This window comes from Camelus dromedarius, chromosome 11 (genome assembly GCF_036321535.1).
Source record: "Camelus dromedarius isolate mCamDro1 chromosome 11, mCamDro1.pat, whole genome shotgun sequence".
Taxonomy (NCBI): domain Eukaryota; kingdom Metazoa; phylum Chordata; class Mammalia; order Artiodactyla; family Camelidae; genus Camelus; species Camelus dromedarius.
The window spans coordinates 231,467-255,378 of NC_087446.1; the positions used below are offsets into that span (position 1 = coordinate 231,467).

At 40.7% G+C, this 23,912-nt stretch overlaps 1 protein-coding gene and 1 non-coding gene across 3 annotated transcripts; one reads left to right on the forward strand and one right to left on the reverse strand.

The window, feature by feature from the left end:
• Positions 1-39: 39 nt before the first annotated feature.
• Positions 40-23,912, forward strand: SYCE3 (synaptonemal complex central element protein 3). Of its 2 annotated transcripts, none has more exons than XM_010999987.3 (3): positions 40-229; positions 10,420-10,528; positions 23,565-23,912. In XM_010999987.3, the coding sequence occupies exons 2-3, from the start codon at positions 10,420-10,422 to the stop codon at positions 23,720-23,722; spliced, it is 267 nt and encodes an 88-aa protein (XP_010998289.1). In that variant the 5' UTR covers positions 40-229; the 3' UTR covers positions 23,723-23,912. The 2 variants fall into 2 exon arrangements, with proteins under 2 accessions (XP_010998289.1, XP_010998288.2); XM_010999986.3 differs by lacking the exon at positions 40-229 and adding an exon at positions 1,068-1,121.
• Positions 14,619-14,723, reverse strand: LOC116156622 (U6 spliceosomal RNA). Its single transcript, XR_004140467.1, has one exon. It is a non-coding gene; the product is annotated as a U6 spliceosomal RNA (small nuclear RNA).

Consider the following 23,912-nt stretch of genomic DNA (forward strand, 5'->3'; position numbering starts at 1 on the left):
GCCCTGCAGGAAATGAGGGTGCAACCCATGTTGATACCTGAGGGCAGAGTACTCCTGGCCAAGGGGACAGCAAAAGCCAGTGCTTCCTGGTGGGAGGAGCCTGCTGTGGTGGAGGAACAGTACCGGAGGGCCTGTGGCTGGCGTGGAGTCGAGGAAGAGCAGGAGGGGACAGGTGGAGGAGGGCAGCAAGGGCCTCATAGGCCAGCCTCTGGCTTCCCTGAATGATGGGGTAAGAAGCCACTGGGGTTTGAGCAGAGGGTGATATAATCTGTTCTAAGTTTTCATGGGATCACTCTGGCTAACCAGAAGATTGGAACAAAGTAGGGTACAGTAAGGATAGCCACGGGAAGACCTATCAGAGGGTCCTGCTTATAGTGGTGGCAGAGTTGTAAGAAATGACAGGACTTAAACTGAGGACTGGAGAATCAGGAAGCTAAGAATGTCAAAGGTGGGACTGACAAACCTGATAGGGAGGCATCAAAGATAATTCACGTTTTCTATTTGCGTAGTTGGGTGATTAAGATTTTTAAATGCTGGGTTTGACATGCCTGTAAGAAAAATTTGTGAAAATGCCTCAAAGATGCATGTATCTGGGTCCCTGCCTCATCTCCTTGAACCTCTGCATCCTCCTCAGCGAGAGAGTTACGGCAATGTGGACCACGCATGGTAGCTGTGAGACAAATATTGGGGCATCAAACTACTCGCTCAACAAATGTTTCCTAGCACTTAAACTGTGCCAGGGATTGTCCTGGACAATGCGGACACTGTGGTCAAGCGGACAGACAGGCGCGCAAGGACTTACGTTCACGGAGCAAGGCAGCCAAACTACAGTGAGGGCGGGGGTGGGACGGGGGAGGCGTGCGCCCCTCACCTAAGCCGTACCAGCCCTCGACACGGGCCGCTCCCGGCCCCAGCCCTCCGGCGGGCTGCGGCCGAGGAATCCCAAGAGCTGGACCCCGTGAGGCCCCGCCCCTTCCGCTCGGGAGACCAGCCAATGAGGGCGAGAGCCCAGCTCCAGGGGCGGGCCCGGCAACGGAAAGGGGCGGGGCGTCACTCCGAGGAGCCGCCTCATGCCTCAGGAGGTGGAGGGCGGCCCAGCGGGACCCGGGCGCGGGCGGGAGGTGAGCGAGGCCGGCCTGAGGGCCCCACCCTCCCTTGGCTTCCTGACCCCTGAGCCACGGCGTCTCCGGGAGGCGCCCACCGCCTCACACCGGACCCGAGGCGTGGCGACTACCGACTCCACCCACAGACCCCTAACCCCCATGTCCTCACCCCCATCTCCTCACCCCATGTCCTCACGCCTCTCCCCTCACCCCACTCCCATCACCCCATCTCCTCACCCTACTCCCCTCACCCCCATCTCCTCACCCCATCTCCTCACCCCACTCCCATCACCCCATCTCCTCACCCCACTCCCATCACCCCATCTCCTCACCCCATCTCCTCACCCCACTCCCCTCACCCCCATCTCCTCACCCCATCTCCTCACCCCATCTCCTCACCCTACTCCCCTCACCCCCATCTCCTCACCCCATCTCCTCACCCCACTCCCATCACCCCATCTCCTCACCCCACTCCCATCACCCCATCTCCTCACCCCACTCCCATCACCCCATCTCCTCAACCCCATCTCCTCACCCCATCTCCTCACCCCCATCTCCTCACCCCCATCTCCTCACCCTGCTCCCCTCACCCCATCTCCTCACACCATCTCCTCACCCCTATCTCCTCATCTCGACTCCCTTCACTCCTATCTCCTCCAGACCCCTCAGATTGCACACCATGAACTCTACCCCCTCACCCCCCCCACCTCACCTCACACATCACATCTGCACACCAGGAGTGGACCCAGACCCTCATTTTAACTCCAAGACTCCTACCCCATGCATCACACAGGTTCCATGCAGTGCTGTTCACACCACACACACACACACACACACACACTCTCTCTCTCTGATCCAAGTGCCCCTCTCATCCTCTCACATTTCCTATTCCAGGAAGGATCTCAGACTCCATTAAAACACTTCACACACTGGGCAAGACCCTCAGACCACAAACAGGGCCCCAGGCCCTTGCATTCCTCAAGCCTCTGGATTCCTCAGTCCCCAGGACCCCATTCTCTGAAAATTTTACACTCTAAGGTGATCCCCCACCCAGTCCCTCACACCCCCACCCTCTCTGTGCCCACCTAACCCCCATAGTCAGCCATTACCCTCAGTCCCTTATGCTTTGGTGCTGACCCAGGCCTCTCCATCCAAGTCCTGCTGTCGTCCTAGGCAACCTCATCAGGAAGGAATGCCATGCGCTTTAATCCCACGGTCTTCTTCCTCTACTTCTGCTCACACACTTTCCCTGGATCTGCTTTCCAGACCTGTCCCTCCTCTGAGGTCCAAAGTTACTCTTGCTACCTCCTCCATCCTTCTAGCTGTCTCCTGCTTTATCCCCCTGTCTACCTGCCCCTGAAATACAGGTCCCTCTATGCCTCTGCTTTTGTCCACCATCATCTTATACACTCCTTACTCCTTCATCCACCATGTATGTGTTTCAACTCCCAGGCCATTTTCTATATTCCATCCATTTTCTCTGGGCCACCCTAGGTCCTGAGGACACTGTGCAGCCATGCAGCCTCAGCCACATGACCACTGCTTCTCTGCTGCATGTCTAAATGCCTCTAGGCCAAACTTTTATCCTTTCCCTCGAACCAAGAATTCTGTTCTTAGGGAAAAACCTCTTCATTGCCATTCCCGGGTGAGCTAGAGATCTCAAACTTGAACGTGGACTACCGGACCCCTATCTACCTTACTCCACCCTTACCTTTTTACCTTCCCTTCCCTTCATAGGGTAGGGTGACCATTTTCCTGTCTGGGACCAGTCCCTGTACCATCAGCTACCCTTTCTCCTGATTCTTTAGCCTTTTCTGTTCAACTGGCCCTTTCCACATGGACTAAAGGCAGACAAGTCTCTGCCTTTGTAAATTCAAAAAACAAAAAACTTTTACTCCATATCACCTTCTCACTAACTCCTATTTTTTCTACCCTTTTCATTTAATTCTGCATACTCTGTTTCGTCTAATGATCCATCAGTTCTTTATTCATGGAAATCTTATTGCTACTTTTTACTGCTTTGCAGAAACAAGGTTCACTGATGACCAGTGACACCCAAATCAAATGTACTGGATTCACTGGGCTCTTTTGTAATATTTGACACTGTGTAACATCTACCAACTTAAAAGGCATCTGTGACTTCACATTACATTCCAGCTACTGGCCCATTTCTGTGCTTCCCTTGGAATGAAAACTCACAAGTTTCTACTTCTCTTCCTCCCTTCTCTTTAAACACATTTCAGCCAGGCTTTTTGTCCCTGCTACTCCATGTGAAAACAGTTCCTGTTAAGATCAGTATCCTCCCAATTGTCAAATCCAGTGGTCATTTTTTATTCTTTATGCTATTTGATATGAGACACAATTGACGACTCTTTATTTACTTTCTTCACTTTGTTTCCAAGACATTGATCCTTCTACCTCACTGGCTGCTTCATTTCAGTCTTCTTTGCTAGTTCCTCCTCATCTCCCCAAACTCCAGACGTTGGAGAACTCAGACCTCTTTTCCATCTACCTTCACTTTCTAGGTGACCTCAACTAGTCCCATGGCTTCAAATGTCATCTATACTCCCAACAACTCCTGAATATGAAAGTTCAGCCAGGCTTTTCACCACACTTCAGATTCATATTCCCACTTGGATGTCAACAAATACTGTTGCCTCCTTTTTCAAAACATGTACAGAATCCAGTCACTTCTTATTATTTTGATTTCTAACACTATGGTCCAAGCCCCATCATTCCTTACCTGGAATTTTGCAACAGCCTCCTCTCTGCTCCACCCTCTCTACCCCAGTCTATTCTCAACATTGCAGCCAGAGTGATCCCTTTAAATCATAGTTCAAATCATGTCACATCTGTCAGATTCCTCTAATATCTTTTCATCTCACTTGGAACAAAAGCCAAAGTCCTACCTAAACTGCAGTATCCTCCCCAGCCTCTCTGCCTCGTCTCCTAACATCCTGCCCTCCATTCCAGCGTTACTAGCCTTCTTGTTCTTCCTCAACCACACCTAGGCACACTTACCCTCAAGGCCTTTTTTTTTTTATCCTGTTCCCTTTGTACAGTTATCTATAGGGCTCACACAGTCACTTTCTTTGATTTTATTTCAAAATTTACCTTCTCAGACGGACTTTCATATTTCACCATATATGGAGTGGCTCCTCCTACTTCATTACTCTGCAGCCGTCCTTACTCTGCTTTCCCTATAGCACATGTTACCACCTGACATTTTATAAATTTATGTGTTTATTGCCTGTCTCCCTTGACTAAAATGTAAAGTCCACAAGGACAAGTTATTGTCTGTTTTGTTTATTGAAATACTGATAAACTTCTAAAACAGTGCCTGACATTCAGTAAATATTTGTTGACTGAATGAATTAATTGGCCCATCCCTCCTCTCTTCTGCTGGCTTCAAGTACACACTCTCCAGTTCCCTGCATTTCTAACTGCTTATTAGTGACTTTTATGTTCTTGCTTCCTTCTATGTTTAAGTGCTGATGCTTTTAAGGGCTTCTTCCTAGTCCATTTTTTCTTCTCCTTCACTGTGAATGATTTCATCTCTTCCCATAATTTAAACCACCATCAAATCTTTATTGTCAGTTTAGCCTCTCTCCAGGGCTCTAATCCAGTTTTTCTAAACTGTTTGTGGTGCTTGGATACCCCATAGGCACCATGCACTCAAGTTGCCCAAATTGAACTCGGTAGCCTCCCCACCCATCCACCCCCATTTTGCTTCTTTGCTCCATCCATCCTGACAGTCAGGCTCAAAACCACCCACTGTATTGTCTGAGGCAGTTGGGAGAAAATGCAGTGCTATGGAGCTCCGTCTCTAGAATCAAATAGGACTGGGTTTGAATCCAACTCTGCTATTGTTTAGTTGTGTGACTTTGGTTGGATTCGTTTGTAATCCTCGGTTTCTCATCTGTACAATGGGGAGAGTAATAGCACTTGCTTCATAGCATTGTTGTGAGAATGAAATCAGTCAGTCCTTGTTGAGAATTTACACAATTCCTGGCATATATTAAGCATGAAATACAGTTAGCTTTTATATTATTGGATTTGTATGTCTTTCTCACCTAATTATAGTAAAATATTTTCTGGGCAACTATTCTGTACCTAGTGTTTAACATACAGTCATGCCAACTACTTAGTTTGGTAGTTTTGGGGTGTCTGCTATATGTGTACCTATGTATGTCTTCACAATAACCTGCAAAGGAGCTATCATTTCCATTTTATGGAAGAGGAAACTGAGGCTTAAAGAGATTGGATAACTTTCCAGGGTCTCATAGTCAGTAAGTAGCAGGGCCTAGATTCTAGCCCAGGCTTTCAGGGTACACAGAACTTTTCTCCAGTTGCTTGCTACATTTCATCAGTTCTTTCCACTCACATATTTATCAACAATTTATTGAATACCTATGTGTGTGAGAGCACAAACTGGAGCCATATTGCCAGGTATGTGTATATTTGCTGTCTGACCTTGGGCAAGTTAGTTAACTTTTCTGAGCCTTGTTTCCTCATCTGTAAATTGGAATAATCCTTGTACTTTCCTTCAGTGATTCTTACAGAGATTTACCTTCTTAAAACAGTGTCTGGCTGGATGTAGGTAGAGGAGCTGTGGGATCATAAAAGAGATGCAGGTCTACCTTTAGGGTTGGCTGGTGGGAAATGTTAGGAAGGAAAGACTTCTCAAAAAAGTGAGCCTTGAGCTGAGTCTTAAATTAAAAAGCAAGAAAGAGCAAGGGAAGGACAGTTTAGGCAGTAGAATAATGATACACGTAAAGGCATGGAGGCAAGAGAGAGCATGGTGTTTTCAGAGTTCTCAGTGATGTGGCTATAATGGCCCTTTTTATATGAGAAGGCTTTGGTTAGAAGCTGAGTAGGGATATTTGGATGAATGGCTATTGAAATTCAAAGGATCTTGCTTTACAAGTTTCTTTTTACCAGACTGATTTCCTTGATGGCAGGGACTGTGTATTTATTTTTTAATCCATAGTTTTGGTAGTACTGTGTGGTGTATGGTAGGCACTTAAATTTATCAAATTAAATATTAATATGACTTAAATTTAGGGTGTATATGATGATATGGCTAGATAACTAAGTGTGAGCTTTGATGCCTTTAAAGGCATTATTTAAACAGAGGAAAGACTATTTGAATGTTACTTTGGTTTTAAAAATTAATATTTATTTTATTAAAGTTACTAATTAAAATTCTAGTCTTCCTTGAGCATTTAAGTTTAGTTTGTAAATTTTATCCTAAGTAAGATTATGTATTGGATTATTCATTCTAAATAGTATTATCTTATTTTAAACTCAGTCTTATTCTAGGTTTAGCAAATTTTAATAGTAACTTAATGTTTTTGTTCCATTTACAAACTTAAACTCTTAATTAGAAACTTGATGTATTCCATTTCTTTAAGTACTTAAGTTGTCTTAGTAACAAACCTTCCCACCTTCTTAAACAATTCTTATAAATATCACAAGCCAAACTTATAAATATGGTAAACCTCAATTTCTCTTAAATGTCCTAAAAGTCTTTATAAACTTACTAAGATTTTGACCTCAAATTACAACCCATAATTAATTTCACATTTTTAACTAGAATGACAAAGCTGATCTGCTACTGAATGATCTCTTAAACATTCAAATGCCTATAATACCAGGTGTCCCCTGCTTTTCAAAAGTTCACTTTACATCCCTTTGCTTTTACAAAAGATCTACATTAGTACCTATTTTCACTAACCAAAAGAAATCTGAAGAGGATTTTCACTTATGAAAAAAAGTGACAAATGAAAATAGCATCCAGCATTTGTTTTGCAGTAAGCTTATAGAGGCAGCCAACACCCCAAGCAGTGAGAGTGGCACCACCAAGCTCCTTCCCCAGGAACTACACTCAGCATCTTAGCATCAAGCTGCCATAGTTTTGAACTATGTCTGTAAGCATCTGTGCTTTTTCCTGATTTATTTTGTGCATCTGTTAGCAAGATGTATCCTAAGGTAATTGCTTCTTTGCTTTATGCCATTTTGGCTTATGAAGAGTTTTACATTTGGCTAGTGGAGGAGACCTGTAATTCCAGTTTTTATGCACTTAAAGTTTCCTATCTTAATTCCCTGCCTTCTCAGCTTTAAGGAAACACCTATATTGTCCCACACAATTTTTGGAGTTTCCTTCTCTTATAATTTTTAGAGTTGTGTTCTCAGCTTGCTGAGATTTCATAATGATCAGAGGACATTGACTGGGGTTCAGTGACTCTCTGAGAGCCTGCACTTGACTTCCAGAACATGACTGTCCTGGTTCTCCTTCTGCCTCTCTGGTCCCTCTTCCTCAGTCTCTTTGGCTGGTTTCTTTTCCTCTCCCCAATCTTGATGTTGGGCCTCTTCTCCATCTGCGTTTTCTCCCTGGATCCCACCCATTCTCATGTCTTTAAATATCATCTGTATGCTGATGACTCCCAAATTTCTATCTCTAGCCTACCCTCTCCCCTGAATTCATTTATTCAGCTGCCTACTCAACATTCCCACTTGGATGCCTCATAAGCATCTTAAACTTAGTATGTTCAAAACTGAGTTCTTTCTTTCCCACACAAACTTGCTTCTTCCAGCATTCCCCATCTCAGTTAATGGTACCAGCATTTCTGGTTGCCCAGCCAAATACCTTAGCATTTTCCCTGACTTCACACTGACTTCATCAGCCCTGGCCTCAGAATATGCCCTGAACCAAACTCCTTCACACCACTTCCATCATTCCCATGCTGATGGGAGCTGTTACTAGTCCAGTGGCCTCTCCTAACTAGTCTCCCTGCCTCCACCATTTCCATATAAACTACTCTCAGTCTAGTGACTTATTAACATGTAAATCAGATTATCACTCTCCAGGATCCCATCTCACTCAAAGAAAAAGCCAAAATCTTTTCAGTGGCCTGTAAGACCCACAACAATTCCACCCACCACACTTTGACCTTATCTTCTGCAACTCTTCCTTAACTCTATACCAACTATACCACTCATTGCTCTCCCTCCAGCTCATCCAGCAGGCTCCTAGCTCAGGGCCATTGTTCTTACTATTTCCTCTGCGTGGGATGCACTTTCCCCAGATATCCAAATGGCTCATTCTCTCACTTCCTCCACAAAATCACTTCAGTAAGGCCTTCCCTACACGCTTATCTAAATTGCAGCCACTGTACACTCTCTCCCACCTTCCATCCTGGTTCACTTTTTTCCTTTAGTGCTTATCCCTTCCTTATGTTTATTTCACTTATTAATCTTGTTTATTGCCTCCTCTCCCCACTAGAATATAAATTCCACGAGACCAAGGATTTTCATCTGTTTTGTTCACTGCTCTGTCTTCAGAATCTTAAATAGTTCTCAATAAATATGTGTTGAATGTATGAATAAAAGAATGTAAGTGGAACTTTATAACTTAATGAATTGAGCAAGTAGTCCACACAACTTAGGTATGAATTATGTCATTATCTATTTCTTTGCCTTCACACAGATTTTTATAGCCACCCACATGATAGAATTATTTTATTCCATTTTGTACTTCTTTAACTCTTTTGTAAGAAAACTGTAGAGATTTCTTAACTTTAACAGAGTTTCATGTTATTTTAATGGATATCTTTTCATTATACCTCTTGGAAATACACAACTCTTGTAGAGTTTAGGTAATGTCTCATTAAATTTTGGATCTCTCAAGGCTTTCAATTATTTGGCCACAACTCAGAACTAGTTAAGAAGAGGAGCAGTCAAGAGTTAGGTTATGAAGGATCTCATATCTGTAGTAAAGATACTATATTTTATCCTAAAAGAAATAGGAGCTATTGAAGTGTTTCAAACAGTGTGACATAGTTAGATTTGCATGTTAGGAAAGGTCACTCTGGGGGTGAACTGGAAAATGGATTGGGCAAGAGGAAGCTACAAGCAGGGAGACCAGTTAGGAGTCTATGGCAGTAGTCCAAGTGAAAGATGAAGAGAGCCTTTACCATTAGTTTCAAACTTTGTATTTTCTGCTCCAACTCTTCTGAACTCCAGGTCCATGTATTCAACTGCCTATTTATATCTCCAATTGGAGGACCAGTGGGCATCTCATGTTAACATGTTTAAAATAGAGAACCTGTTTACTGTCTAATTTGCTCCTCTTCTGGTCTTCCCCATTTCAGTTAACAACACCATCATCCATTGAGTTGTTCTCAACAAAAGTAGGAGTCATTTTGATTTTTCTCTTCCCATAATTAGCCCCTGCAAACTTTGATACATCAAGTCCTCTATCCAATTCTCTTGGCTTATCTTCCAAAATACAGCCCAAACCCTTCCACTCCTCACTATTGATGTTATTACCCAAGTCCAAGCCACTGTTATCCCTAGACTGCTCTAGTAGTCTCCTAAATGGTCTTCTCACTCTTTCCTCCCCTCAACTTTCTGCAACAGTACATTTCCCAAACAGCAGCTGAAGTTATTATCTAAAAACACAATCACATAATCCCCTGCTCTCTCAACCTCCAGTGGCTTTCCCTTACACTCAAAATAAAACCAAAGTTCTTGCCTACTTAGCTGATCAATTCTTATACCACTCTTCTCCTCAACCCCATTCTACACTTTCTGCTATTCCTTACAGCACACCATGGCTACACCCAACTTTCCTTGAGCCATTCCTCTGTCTAGAACTTCCCCTAGATCTTCACAGGACAACTCCCTTTTGTCATTCAAGTGGCAGTTCAAATGTCATGTCTTTAGAAAGGACCTCTCTGACTTTACAAGCCAAACCACTCCTCCTCATGAAAGAGCCTCTTTATTATGCCACCCTTTTTATTTTCTTTGTGGCAGTGACCACAAACTGACATTATCTGTCTCTCCCCCTGGAACAGAAGCTCCATGACAGCATCCAGTCTGTCTGGGCCCACAGATATACTGCAATATCCACAGAGCCTTAGTAGGTATCTGGTACATAACAGATGCTCAGTAAATCTGTAATCAATGATGGATAATGGAATGGACCGCAATTAAAGCAGCAGCCTTGGAGAGAGGGAGGAAGGGACTGATAGGAGAGACTTTAAAGAGCTGGGCCGGGCTATGAGCTCCACAGGGGTAAGGTTCAGTTCACTGGTGGCTCTCAAGCACTGGGCCTACCTGATGCATAGATGATTAAATATTTATTCCAAAAATAATTAAAATTGGCAAGTTCCAGTGATCCCTTAGGTCAGGAAGAAAAGATAAGGAATTAAAGATGACCTAAGTTTTCTGGCATGGGCTACCGAGCTGTGAGTAGTGGAGCTGGAATTGAAACACTGGTCTGTCTCACTGCATGTTTTTGTGCACTGTCTAGATGGCTGATTCTGACCCTGGGGAAAGAAACTATGACAACATGCTGAAAATGCTGTCAGACCTAAATAAAGACTTGGAAAAGCTATTGGAAGAGATGGAAAAAATCTCAGGTAGGATGTTTTCCTAAGCAGAGTGCCTTTACCCTTCTTTCCAATAGTTCAAATCTTTGCTTCACTTGTGAGCTCAAACCAAGTGCCTTCTTAACAAGGCCTTCCCCGACCACTTTTCAACTTCTATACTAGGTAACTACTGTACCATAAAGTTTTACACTGATCATTGAATGTTTCCTTGAATTATTTTTTTGATTATTTTATGTGTGTTTGCATCTTATTTCTGCAAATGGACTGTTATCTTCTTGAGGGTAGAAATAGTGACTTCTTTTGTAATGGGGTACACAGTGCCATACCCAAGCTCAGGTACTCAGCAAATGACCAATGATGTTACTATAACACCTGTGAACAGACTTGGAACCTTCTTTCTGTGAGTCATTTAAATAAAAAGAGTTTAGAGTAATAGTGCTAAGACTGGTGAGGTGCTGAAATGGGGGGTATAGCTCAGTGGCTCAGTGGAATAAGGCAGCAATAGAGTTGAACACATTTCTCCATTTTAAGAAAAGAATGTTAGTATGTTATTTTATTCAGCACGTTTCCACTAAGTGGTAACTGCAGTGGTAGTGATACCATTATAATTTTTAAAATTTGTTCTTTACTAGTTCAGAATATGTATAATTCTTATAATTTGTGAACCCAAGTTTTGCTAGAGAAAATCATAATGTAAAACAAATTTTAGATAGCCTGCATACTCTACTCAAATGAAAACAAACTGTTTTTAACGACATTATTGGTTTATAAATAATCTCCACTTATTGCAACAGTCTTCAGAAAATTTCTACTTAGAAATGTTTGCAATTTGGGGGCCTATGTACTTGAAAGTTTTTATATATATTTTAACTACCTTTTTAAAAAAGTTATATAATTCATTTTATACTATAAGTTATATAATTCCTTCGATCTAATTAAATATTCTCTTATGTAATAGTATTTACTGTGCACCTACTATATGCTATTCTAGGAATACACAGTTGAATAGAGATGCTCCTTCATTGGAAGAAGTGAGTGGGAGCCAGAAACAGATATCAAGATAACTAATTGTAATTTAAATATATAAATTAAAATGTACACATTTTAATTTTATAATAAAATTATAATCTGGCAAATGCTAATAATGGTGTACACCAAGTCTGGGAAGGAAGCAGAGACTGGACAGGTGAGGTAGGGGCCTTTGGGTAGAGAGGAAGGGCAGTCCAGCAGGAGAGATAGCCAAGGCTGTGTGCCTGTGGAGAGACTGGCACAGTCAAGAAGCCACATTAGCGCATGAGAGTCACAAGGTGGCAGGCCAAAGAAAGAAGAGGCTGAAGAGGTGAGAGGAATGGTCTTCAGTGCCAAGCTAAGGAGATTTACCTTTCTTGTCTAGGTGAAAGGGAGCCATTTGGGATTTCAAGGAAGATGCTTGTATTTAAGAAAGATACCTCTGGTAACAGTGTGAGAGATGGTTGGAGAGGGAAGGCTAGAGGCAGGAAGACATATTAGAAAGTTTTTGCAGAACTAAAGGCTGAAAAGGGGCTAGCCTTAACTTGGGCATGGCACTGAAAACAAGAAAGGAATAGCAGGTTTCTGTGATAGAATCTCTTATTGATTTGTAAGACCATAAGGTCCTTGCTTAAAATTGTAGTAAATGTTTTTCCCAGTTTATAATTTTCCTTTTGATGATGTACATGAAGCTTTGGTAAACAGAAGTCTTATGTAGTAAAAATGTATCAATATTTTCCTTTCTGATTTATTACCATTGCTGTGATGCCTAGAAAATCTTTCCATAATCCAAGATCAGTGAAATATTTACTTCTACCTGTGTTTTCTTTTAATCATTTAATTCTAAACTATCTGGTGTGCCAAAGGAACCAGGCTGCGTACTACATTTTTATTTAGATCCACTAGAGGTTTTCTTTTTGGCAAATATTCCAACAATAATTCAGGTAATAGTTAAGTAAGTTATTAAGTAATCATAATGAAGTTAATATTGCTAAGATGATATTACTAAGGTAATATTGTTATTTTTAAAATGCTCTCTCTGCTCTCTCACATTAGAGGCAAGGTTGACAGGTGTTTTTATTGAAACAAGTCATAAAAGACTCAGCTTTGACAATTTTTAAAATTTGTCTTTTAAAGTTTTCTCAGTAAACTTGAAGTTGTCTAATACATGCAACTATTGTATTTAAGCAGCTACACATGTTAGGCTTGTGCACTTTCTTTCCCACAAAATAAAACAAATAAAACAAACAGCCTACATCTCCTTGGCATGAATGAGGCTTCTGTCGTGCATGATTCCACATCCCCTCCCCAGGCTCTTCCATGTCACATTCCTTGATTTGGCGTAAGGTCCATTACTTTCCCTTTAGCTTATTTTTTTCTTAGTTTTAGTTGTACATATTTTCCTCTTTTTTATAATTATATTTTTATATAAATGTTCTGCACAGTTGCCTAATTTGGGGGGTAATATAAATTTTTAAAAATTTTTCTTTAGCAGTTTATCAGCTGGTAAATGTTTTATTGAACATATAAGCATCTACAGATTAAATAGTATTAAAATAATTTGTAAAATTTAGCTTTTGTAATTTCTTAAGCAAATTATATGTTTTTAGGCTCATGGACTCAGATCTAATGGTTGGAAACAGTAAAATATTTTTCTACCTGATGTGTAAGCAGCAGAACTATTTATTTCTTCACAGTCCTAGAACAAGTTAGGACAAATATTGTTGACAGAAGTAACATGAATCTCACACCCTGACCCTTCAGACTGAATTTAAAGTGAGGCCCAACATGTGAGTCCTTGCTCTCTGTTGCCCCTGGGAAGGCTTTTGCCAATTTTTCCAGTGACCACACAGGGCAGGGAAAATCACCAAAGAAGCAGTCATCAACTATTATAATCATCAACCAGCAAATAAGTGTGCATATTTATATATACATAAATATATGCCTATTTTAAGCGATTATAAAAAGGTAAAATCCTCTTGACTCCAAGGCCTCAAGTTTCTCTTTCCATGCTCTTGAACTTAAGTCAAAACATGACCTAGGATGATTTTCCTAGTACAAGTTTAGCTGTAGTATGCCTTGTGTGGGAATGAGCCTTGAGAATGTAAAATTCCTCAGGACAAGGAGAGATTCCAACTTTTTCCCCCCAAAATCTATCCCATCTTATCCTATTAGTTTGGAAGTGATTTCTAAACTACTCGTGAACTTTGTGCATATAGTAGAGCAGAGATAGCTAACCTATTTCATAATATGTGAGGTTTTATGGCATATCAACATTAGTTCATTATCAATCAGTAAGTCCCCCTTCATTATTCCTTTTTCTTTCTTTTTTCTCTTTTTAGCTTTTCTCACATGTTTATTCTCCCAGATAAATAATAGATTCATTTAATATTTTGTTTGGAATTGTGTTAAACCTATACATTTATATGGAAAGAATAATATCTTTTTAAGTACTCTCATGCAGGAATATGGTATTTCTCTCCAATTATTCAGATGTTCTTTGTTTTTAATTGAAGTATAGTCGATTTACAACATTGTGTGAATTTCTGGTGTATATAGCACAGTGATTCAATTGTACATAATATTTATATATTCCTGTTCATACTCTTTTTCATTATAGGCTAATACATGGTATTGAATATAGTTCCCTGTGCTATACAGTACGATCTTGCTGTTTATCTATTTTATATATAGAAGTTTTATCTGCAAATCCCAAACACCCAATTATCTCTCCCCACCCCTTTCCCCCTCTGGTAACCATAAGTTTGTTTTCCATGTCTGTGAATCCAGTTATTCAGATGTTCTTTAACATGTCTCAAAGGGTTTTGCAATATTTTTCTCCAGATTTTTTTTGCCTTCAGTTTTATTTTTTCCAATTTTACTGAAATATAATTGACATAGAATATTGTATAAGTTTAGGTTGTGTAACATAATGATTTGATATATGTATATATTGTGAAATGATATCATAAGAAGTTTAGTTAATATCCATCACCTCACCTGGCTACAAGTTATTTTTCCCTTGTGATGAGAACTTTTAAGATTACTCCCTTAGTAGCTTTCAAATATGTAACGCAGTCTTCCTAACTATAGTCGTCATACTGTTCACTACATAAATGTGAAACACTTCACAAGTTTGCATGTCATCCTTGCCCAGGGCCCTTGCTGATCTTTTCTGTATCATTCCAATTTTAGTATATGTGCTACCAAAGGGAGCCTCTCCAGATTGCTTTAATACATTAACTTCTGTGTTTCTGTTCTCATTATAAATGGGAGGTTTTCTGTTTTATTTATTGAATAATTAATGCCAGGGTGTAGGAAGGCTGCAGCTGTCCGGGCATTGAGTGTCACTCTGATATTGTCCCTAACAGCTTGTGTGTCGGCTCCCAGGTGTTGGTCTTTTTACCGTGTGCTTTACACACATTATCTCATTTAATCTTCGTAATAGATTTATGAGTGAAAGACACTGTTATTTCCACTTTATAGATGAGAAAATTAGAGCTTAGAGAGTTTAAACTGTCCAGGTCTACTCAACCTCTAGAGTCTTCTTTTTCTACATTCTGAAATTATATGTGCAGTATTTGGAGACAATTCTTTATTGAACATTTAATGGTAAGACTACTGGGAATAACTCCTGATAACTTTTTCAATTTCATCTTTGGTTATTGCTTTAAGATTATGTCAATGTGGATATTTCATTTTCCTCCCAAATCATCCATTTTTATCAATATTTATTAATTTATTAGATTATTATTGTATACAGCAGAATTTTCCAGGTGTGATTATTAGCATTTTAAAATAAAGAGTAACTATTAAATTATTATAATGAATAATTATCTTGTTTATATTTAATAAACATCATTATGTAATTGTTTAATTGATAATTATTAAATAATGATTTTTAAAGAAGTGTTACTTGTACATTGTTCTTAAAATCCAATCAAAGTAAAATTAAAATAGAAAGTTACAAAGAAAGTTTCAAATCAGCACAATCCAGTCACTCAGAGTTAGCCGTTAACATTGGTGAACACTCTTCCAAGTCTCTCTCTGCAGAAATAGAATGATGGACCTGTGCATGGATACATGGAGGGATAATTTTTTTTGAAAGATACAGTTTAATTAAAATTGAATCATACAGGTTACTTTTTAATTTATTTTTTATATATATATTTTATTGAAGTATAGTCAGTTTGCGTCAATATTGTGTCAATTCCTGGTGTATAACATAATGTTCAGTCATACATGAACATTGATATATTCATTTTCATATTCTTTTTCACTGTAAGTTACTATAAGATATTGAATATAGTTCCCTGTGCTATACAGTATAAACTTGTTGTTTATCTATTTTATATATGTTACTGTCTGCACATCTCGAACTCCCAGTCTATCCCTTCCCACCCCCTTCCTCCCTGATAACCCTAAGTTTGTTGTCTATCTGTAAGTCTGTTTCTGTTTTGTAAATAAGTTCATTTGTCTTTTTTTTTTTTTTGAGATTCCACATGTAAGTGATATCACATGGTATTTTTATTTCTCCTTCTGGCTTACTTCACTTAGTATGACAATCTCCAGGTCCATCCATGTTGCTACAAATGGCATTATTTTATTCTTTTTTTTGGCTGAGTAGTAGTCCATTTTATAAATGTACCACAGCTTCTTTATCCAGTCATCTGAGTCATCTGTCACTGGACATTCAGTTTGCTTCCATGTCTTGGCTTGTATATAGTGCTGCTGTGAACATGGGGATGCATGTATCTTACTGAATTAAGGTTCCCTCTGGATATATGCCCAGGAGCAGAATTGCTAGATCATATTAAGTCTATGTTTAGTTTTTTGAGGAATCTCCATACTGTTTTCCATAACGGCTGCACCAAACTACATTCCCACCAACAGTGTAGGAGGGTTTCCTTTTCTCCACACCCTCTCCAGCATTTATTGTTTGTGGACTTCAGAATGCTGGCCATTCCGACTGTTGTGAGGTGATACCTCATTGTAGTTTTGATTTGCATTTCTCTGATAATTAGTGATATTAAGCATTTTTCATGAGCCTATTGGCTATCATACAAATTACTTTTAAAATAAAGAGTACTACCATTAATTTTACTTAAGAATTTAAATTGAATTGAAATGAAGAAATTCTTCACTTAAAATAAATATTTCTTCAAGATAAAAAATACACTAGCTCCTATAAGATTGTTCCAAAATTAAGGAAGTTTGTGGGAAAACAATAAGGAATCTAGTGTTATTTCTTCAGTTATATCTTTTTTATCTTTATTCAGGACCTAATAATACTAATCAGTAATGTTCATTCGGTACTTAGTAATTGCTAGATTACTATTCTATTCTAGTTAGGTGCTATTCTGAGCACTATGTGAATTAGTTTACTTAATCCTCACAAAAATTTTATGAGATTATAGGAACTCTTATTATCCCTATTTTAGAAATGAAGAGACTAAGACACAACCGTCATTCATTATATTATTATTTGTATATTGTCAAGTACAAGTAATGTTTACATTCACAGCATTTACAATATTTACATTCTATTCTGTAGTCATAATTCCTATGGTTGTTGAGATTCACGTTCTGTATTCAAATAATTCAAACATTTACCCTAGTAACTATAGCTATAGACATTGTGTTTCTTGAATTCATAAATGCTTAAGAATATGTCTATGTTTATAACTGGGTGGTAACTTGGTTAGGTGTATAATTATTTTCTTTTTTTTCATTTTTCAGTTTTATTAGGTAGAATTGTTACAATTTGCACATATAAATATATATCGCATGTAAATACATATACACAATATACTGCACATATTTTTTAAAATTGACATATATGTACTGTTCATTGTTTCTAAGAACATTTAGAGCTTTAGCTTTTTAAACTTACATCGTTATCAAAGGAATAAAGCCAACCACAAAATAATAATTCAAAAAGATACATACACCCCGCTATTAACAACAACAGTTGTTATAATTACCAAGATATGGAAGCATCATCAGTGCACATCAATAGATGAATGGATAAAGAAGATGCAGCATATATATGTAATGGAATGCAACTCACCCATAAGAAAGAAGGATATTTTGCCATTTGCAGCCGTTCATTCACTTTTTTTTCCCACTTCAAAAACCAGAATTTTATAACTGGCATAAACATTTCCATTACATCAAAGACAATAATATACCTAGAAATAAACTTAACCAAGGAGGTTACCTATACTCAGGAAACTGTAAAACATTGATGAAGAAAATTGAAGATGATACAAAGAAATGGAAAGATATCTTGTGCTCTTGGATTGGAAGACTCAACACTATCAAAATGGCTGTATTACCCAAAGCAATCCACAGATCCAATGCAACCCCTGTCAAAACACTCATGACATTTTTCACAGAACTAGAACAAACAATTCCAAAATTTATATGGAACCATAAAAGACCCCGAACTGCCAAAGCAGTCTTTTGTAGGTCTTTTTTTTTTTTCTCTCTCTCTCTTTCTTCTTTTTGTTCTCTTACAGTTTGATGACTAGAGAAGTCCCTTTAACACTTGTTGTAAAGCTGATTTGGTGGTGCTGAATTCTTTTAGCTTTTGTTTATCTGTGAAGCTTTTGATTTCTCCATCAAATCTGAAAGAGAGCCTTACTGAATAGAGTATTCTTGGTTGTAGGTTTTTCCCTTTCATCACTTTAAATAAATCGTGCCACTCCCTTCTGGCCTGTAGAGTTTCTGCTGAAAAATCAGCTGATAACCTTATGGGAGTTCCCTTGTATGTTATTTGTTGCTTTTCTCTTGCCAATTTTAATATTTTTTCCTTACCCTTAATTTTTGTCCATTTGATTATTGTTTGCCTGAGTGTGTTCCTCTTTGAGTTGATCCTGTGTGGAACTCTGCGCTTCCTGGACTTGGGTGACTGTTTATTTTCCCAAGTTGGTGAAGTTTTCGGTTATTATCTCTCTGAAAATTTTCTCAGGTCTTTTCTCTCTTTCATCTCTTTCTGGGACCCCTGTAATGCAAATATTAGTACACTTCATGTTGTTCCAGAGTTCTTGTAACTATCCTCATTTCTTTTCATTCTTTTTTCTTTTTTCTATTCTGTACTAGTGATTTTCACTAGTCTGTGTTCTAGTTCACTGATCCGTTCTTCTGCCTCATTTAATCTATTCTTGGTTCCTTCTAGTGTATTATTCATTTAAATGATTTTATTCTTCAATTCTGTTTGGGTATTCTTTTTTTGTTTTGTTTTTAATTGAAGTACAGTCAATCACAATGTATCAATTTCTGGTGTACAGCACAATGTCCCAGTCTTGCATATACATACATATATTTGTTTTCATATTTTTTTCCATTAAAGGTTCTTATAAGACATTAAGCATAGTTCCCTGTGCTATACAAAAAAAGTTTTTTAAATCTATTTTTATATATAGTGACTAACATTTGTAAAGCTCAACTAAGTTTAGGTATTCTTTATATTTTCCAGCTCTTTGCTAAAAACTTCACTCTCTGCATCTATACTCCTCTTGAACTCTCTGAAAATCTTTGCCATCATTTATCTTTCTCAGATAAATTGCTTATCTCCTCATCACGTATTTCTTCTTCTGGGATTTTTTTTTAACATTTTTTATTGATTTATAATCATTTTACACCACTTCTGGGATTTTATCTCGCGCCTTGGCCTGGAAGATATTCCTCTGCTGCCTCATATTGTTTATCTTTCTATTTGTATTTTTAGGTAGGTTAGTTACATTTCTTGACCTTGGAGAGGTGGCCCTCTGTGGGAGAGGTCCTATGCGTCCCAGCAGTACACTCCTCTCCTATCACCCAAGGGCCAGGGTCCAGCTGGTCCTAATGTAGAGTCTGGCCTGTGTTTGTGGATTCTTTCCACAGGCTTTGGGATTGCTGTTTTCTTGTTTCTGGCATCTGCCCCTGGTGGGTGAGGCTGGACTAGAGGCTTATGCAGGTTTCCTGGCAGGAGAAGCCGGGGCCTGCACACTGCTGGATGGAGCTTGGTCCTGGACCTCTGGTGAGAAGGGCCGTGTCTAGAGGCCTCTGTGGCTCAGGAAGTCTGCTGATGGGTGGGGCTCTGCAGGAAAGCTCATGTACATGAACACTCCTGGAATGTCTGCCACCAGCTTTTATGTCCCCTGGGTGCGCTGTAGCCATCCCCCGCGTCCCCAGGAAACCCCCCAAAATAGGCAGGCAGACCTGGCCCAGGTTCCTATGAAATCACTGCCTCTGCCCTTGGACTTGGAGCACATGAGTTTCCATGTATGCTTCCCAAGCAAGTGAAGTCTCTGTTTCCCCCAGTCCTGTTGGGCTCCCGGAGCCAAACCCCACTGGCCTTCAAAACCAGATGTCCTGGGGTTTCCTTCTCCCAATGCCAGAACCCCGGACTGGGGAGCCTGACGTGGGGCTCAGAACTCTCCTATGGGAGGGTCTCTGCGACTTAACTATTCTTCAGCTTGTGGGTCGCCCACCCAAGGGGTATGGGGCCCAATTTTATCTCAAGCATACCCCTCCTACCGTCCTGCTATGGTTCCCTCTTTATGCTTCCAGTTGCAGAAGATCTTTTTCGCTAGGTTCCAGTCTTTTTTTCAATGGTTGTTTAGCAGTCAGTTGTGGTTTAATTGTAGTCATGAGGCGAGGTGAGCTCATGGTCCTACCCCTCCGCCATCTTGACCGGAAAATCTGTTTCGATCCCAATCTTAAAAGGAGTATAGCCACGGTTTCTCCATTAAGTATAATGTTTGCTATTAGTTTTTGGTATATCACCTTTACTAAGTTAAAATGTCTCCTTCTATTCCTAATTTGTGAGAGTTTTGATTTTCTAAAGTCAAAAATAGGTATGGGCATTATTAACTGCCTTTTTTTTTTTTTTTTTTTGCATTAACTGAGATATTCCTATGATTTCCCCCCTTTTATTGTGGTTAATTATTACTGATTTTCTGACACTCAGCTATCCTTGAATTTCTTTACAAACTCTACTTGATCATAACATTATTTTAACACATTGTTAGACTTGATTAGATAATATCATATTTAGGATTTTACATCTATATTCATGTTAGGCAGACCTATAATTTTTTCATATACTCTTTGTCTGATTTCAAAATAAACCAGCTCAGGGAAAGTTATGTTTTTATTTTTGCTTATCTCTGTTCTCAAATCTTCTACAGTGTAAATAGAATGCTTCTATAAAATCCTTTTCTTAAAAAGTTACACCAGTCCATACAGCGAGCTTATCAGTCTTCTCTCTTTCTCTAGTTTCTGAAATCACTTATATTAGATAAGAATTAACTGTTCTTTCAATGTCTGGCAGAACTCCTCTGTGAAAGGACCTGGGACCCGAGACTTGAGAAGATAGAACGTCACCATTTGCGTTTTACAACGTTGATTATTCTGTTTTGCAAGTGATGTGAGTTTGTCTGTGGGCTGGAAACTCCAGGCTGGCTTATCTTCATCTCTTTATCCCTGGTCAGCTGGCCTTCTTTTCATTCCTTTTTCTCTGCTTCCCCCTTTTAGGCTCAAAATAAATCCACTTTATTGCATCCCATAGTCCTCCCCTCTCCCATACAGATTTTTGGAACACTTTATCTTCATTCTTTACTGAACCCGGCATTTAGGTGCACATCTTGACCATTTTTTAAAATTTCTTTCTGTGTGCAGACCTGGCCCTACCCAGCAGGTAAAGCCACAAAGTGTGTGGGGTGAGTCCTAATTAGCATCTCAGAATATCTGCTGTTCAGGTCCCTCTGGAGATTATGCCCTTGGCTTTGCTACTGTGCAGGCCTTCCCTAAAGCCCTTTGAGAAGTCTTGCCCTCGCCACCTGCTCTAAAATAAGGCTTCTCCTACCACATTTCTCTGTCACAACATACACTGCTTATTTCCTTCACAGCACTGTTCACAACCTGCAGTCGTCTTGTGTGTTTATGATCTGTCGCCTCCCACTGCAGCTGGCAGAGACACTTCATGAGGGCAGGATGTGTCCATCCTGTAGCAGACAGATGGCAGGGCTGTCTTAGCAACTGCCAACACAGAGCAGGTGCTCAGTAAACACTAGATGAACGAAAACCTCAGGAGGCATGTATTTCTGTAGAGTTTTCTAAATGTGCATCCGTCCTATTCTGTGTGTATTCTGGTTTTCTCCCTTGGATCAGGTCATGGGAGAGCTGTGCCTTGGTGCCGTGTTTCGGTGCTCGTTGAACCGCCTTCTCTGAGCTGTGCTCTGCTGCTATGCCACCAGGTTCTTTCACCAGTGGTTACACTATAGACATAGAAGAGTCTCCTTGTATTTAGAGCAGGGATTTGTCAAGGGCATTTTCAGCTATATTGCATACCTCCCATAGGCTATGCCTATAGGAAAATTCTTGGGTCTTAAACAACGGAACAATGGATTTGTTTTTATTTTATGGTCACTGAGTCGTATAACTAAGCATGTTTCCTTCTCTGCTTTGGCCTCAGGAAACTCAGGGCTAGAATTCCAGCTGCTGTGTAGGACGGACTATATGACATTCATTTCTGTGAGCTGTTTGTTTTTTTTTTTAAACCCACCCTAATTCCTTGCCCTGAATACCTCATTTATTTTTTAGTAAGAGTTTCTTATTTCTGAGCACCTAATATGTGCATGGCCGTTTACATATATCATCCGCTCAATCTTCACAGAAAGCCATGGAATCAGGACATTGTCTGTCCTTTACGTATGAGGAGACTGAGGTTAGTAAGTTTAGCCACTTATTCCAGGTTACACTCCCAGCAGGTGGGGAGCTGGGAAGCACAGTGCTCTCACTTCCGGGTCCGGGCTCCACCTGCTATCCAGGTGGTCTGCAGGCTTCCTGCACCAGAATTATCTGGGTTACTTATTAAGATGCAGGTTCCTGGGCAGCATTCCCAACCTGCTACACAAGAACCTCTTTGAGTTCTGGGAGGGGCCAGCAGTCTGCATTTTAACGAGTGTTCCAGATGACGCTCATGCTTCTAAAAACTGGAGAACTCTTGTGCTGGCTGTATAGTCATGTGCCCTCTATCTGTTGGGGTGTATGGCACAGGTCTTTTCCGACAATTTTCTCTAACCAAACAGATGCCACTTTCTGTAAATCTTCAAGTCTGCCATGCTGCTGACCTCGGTTGTCTGCAGACATACATGTACATTTATTAGTGATCGTTTTGTCTCTTTTTTGCTTAGTTTCCTTAAGGACATAGTTTCCCAGAGTAGCCAGCCAGGCGTAAGCAGTTCAAGCAGATATACTTACTGCCCGGAGAGACGACCCTGTTCTTCATGGTTCTAAAGGGGGAACCATGCCAGTGGCGCGGGAGCCGCGGAGAGAAGGTGTGGAGGTGGGGCTTCTGCACACAACCACTGGATTTGTACAGGAAGCACATGTCCCCCTGTAGGCCCAGGGAGCATTGCCCTCAAGTTCTTCTCAAAGGGAATGAGTGAGAAAGTGGGTCACAGTGTAGCGGTGGGCACCAAAGGACGCCTAACATGGAACACAGCAAACTTCCTCAGGAAGAGTCCCTGGACTGGCCTTAATGAAAGCACAGAGGTGCCCAGGTGGAGGTGGGCAGGCATCCCAGGCCAATCGGCATGAGATAACCCGAGGCTCAGGGCCTTGCAGGAGTGGGAGTGGTCAGCCCTACCTGTGTACGGGGGGGGGGGGGGGGTGTTATGACTTCTTGGGGGATCATCCTGTAACCACTAATTGTGAGCTGCAGATAGGTATGTTTGCTCTAATTTTTCCTCACACTTACTGTCAGTCTGGGCTTCAGCCTTGTAGTGTTGTGGGTTGGTGAAGTAGAGACTTGTGTGAGATTAAGGAGGTTTCATTAATGCTCTGTGTAGAGAGGAGTTTTAATAGAGTTTGTTTTTATTTTTGGTTTTTTTTTTTTTGAGGCCTGTATAACGCATGGCCTACCAGCTTTCTCTCCTTAGAGTAATTGGGCGATTCAGGGGTTCTGGACCCCAGGACCCTGGACACGACTGGAGGCACCCAGCCCTCCATGGGGGCCCAGGGCTGCAGCCGCCCCGCGGCCTGACCAGGGCCTCTCTGATTGTTGCAGTGCAGGCCACGTGGATGGCCTACGACATGGTGGTGATGCGCACCAACCCCACGCTGGCGGAGTCCATGCGGCGGCTGGAGGACGCCTTCCTCAACTGCAAGGAGGAGATGGAGAAGAACTGGCAGGAGCTGCTCAGTGAGACCAAGCGCAAGCAGTAGCCCCCACTCGCCACCCAGCCGCACCACAGCGCACAGAAGCTTCACAGAGGGAGGGCGACCCCAGTGCACGGCCTTTGGCGCAGAACTTACTTCTCAGTAAACCTATTTTCAAGCACAGCCCGAGGACCCTTTCTGTCCCACCAGCTGCACATCAGTCCTTGTGAACAACACATGAGAAGTGCAAGATGCT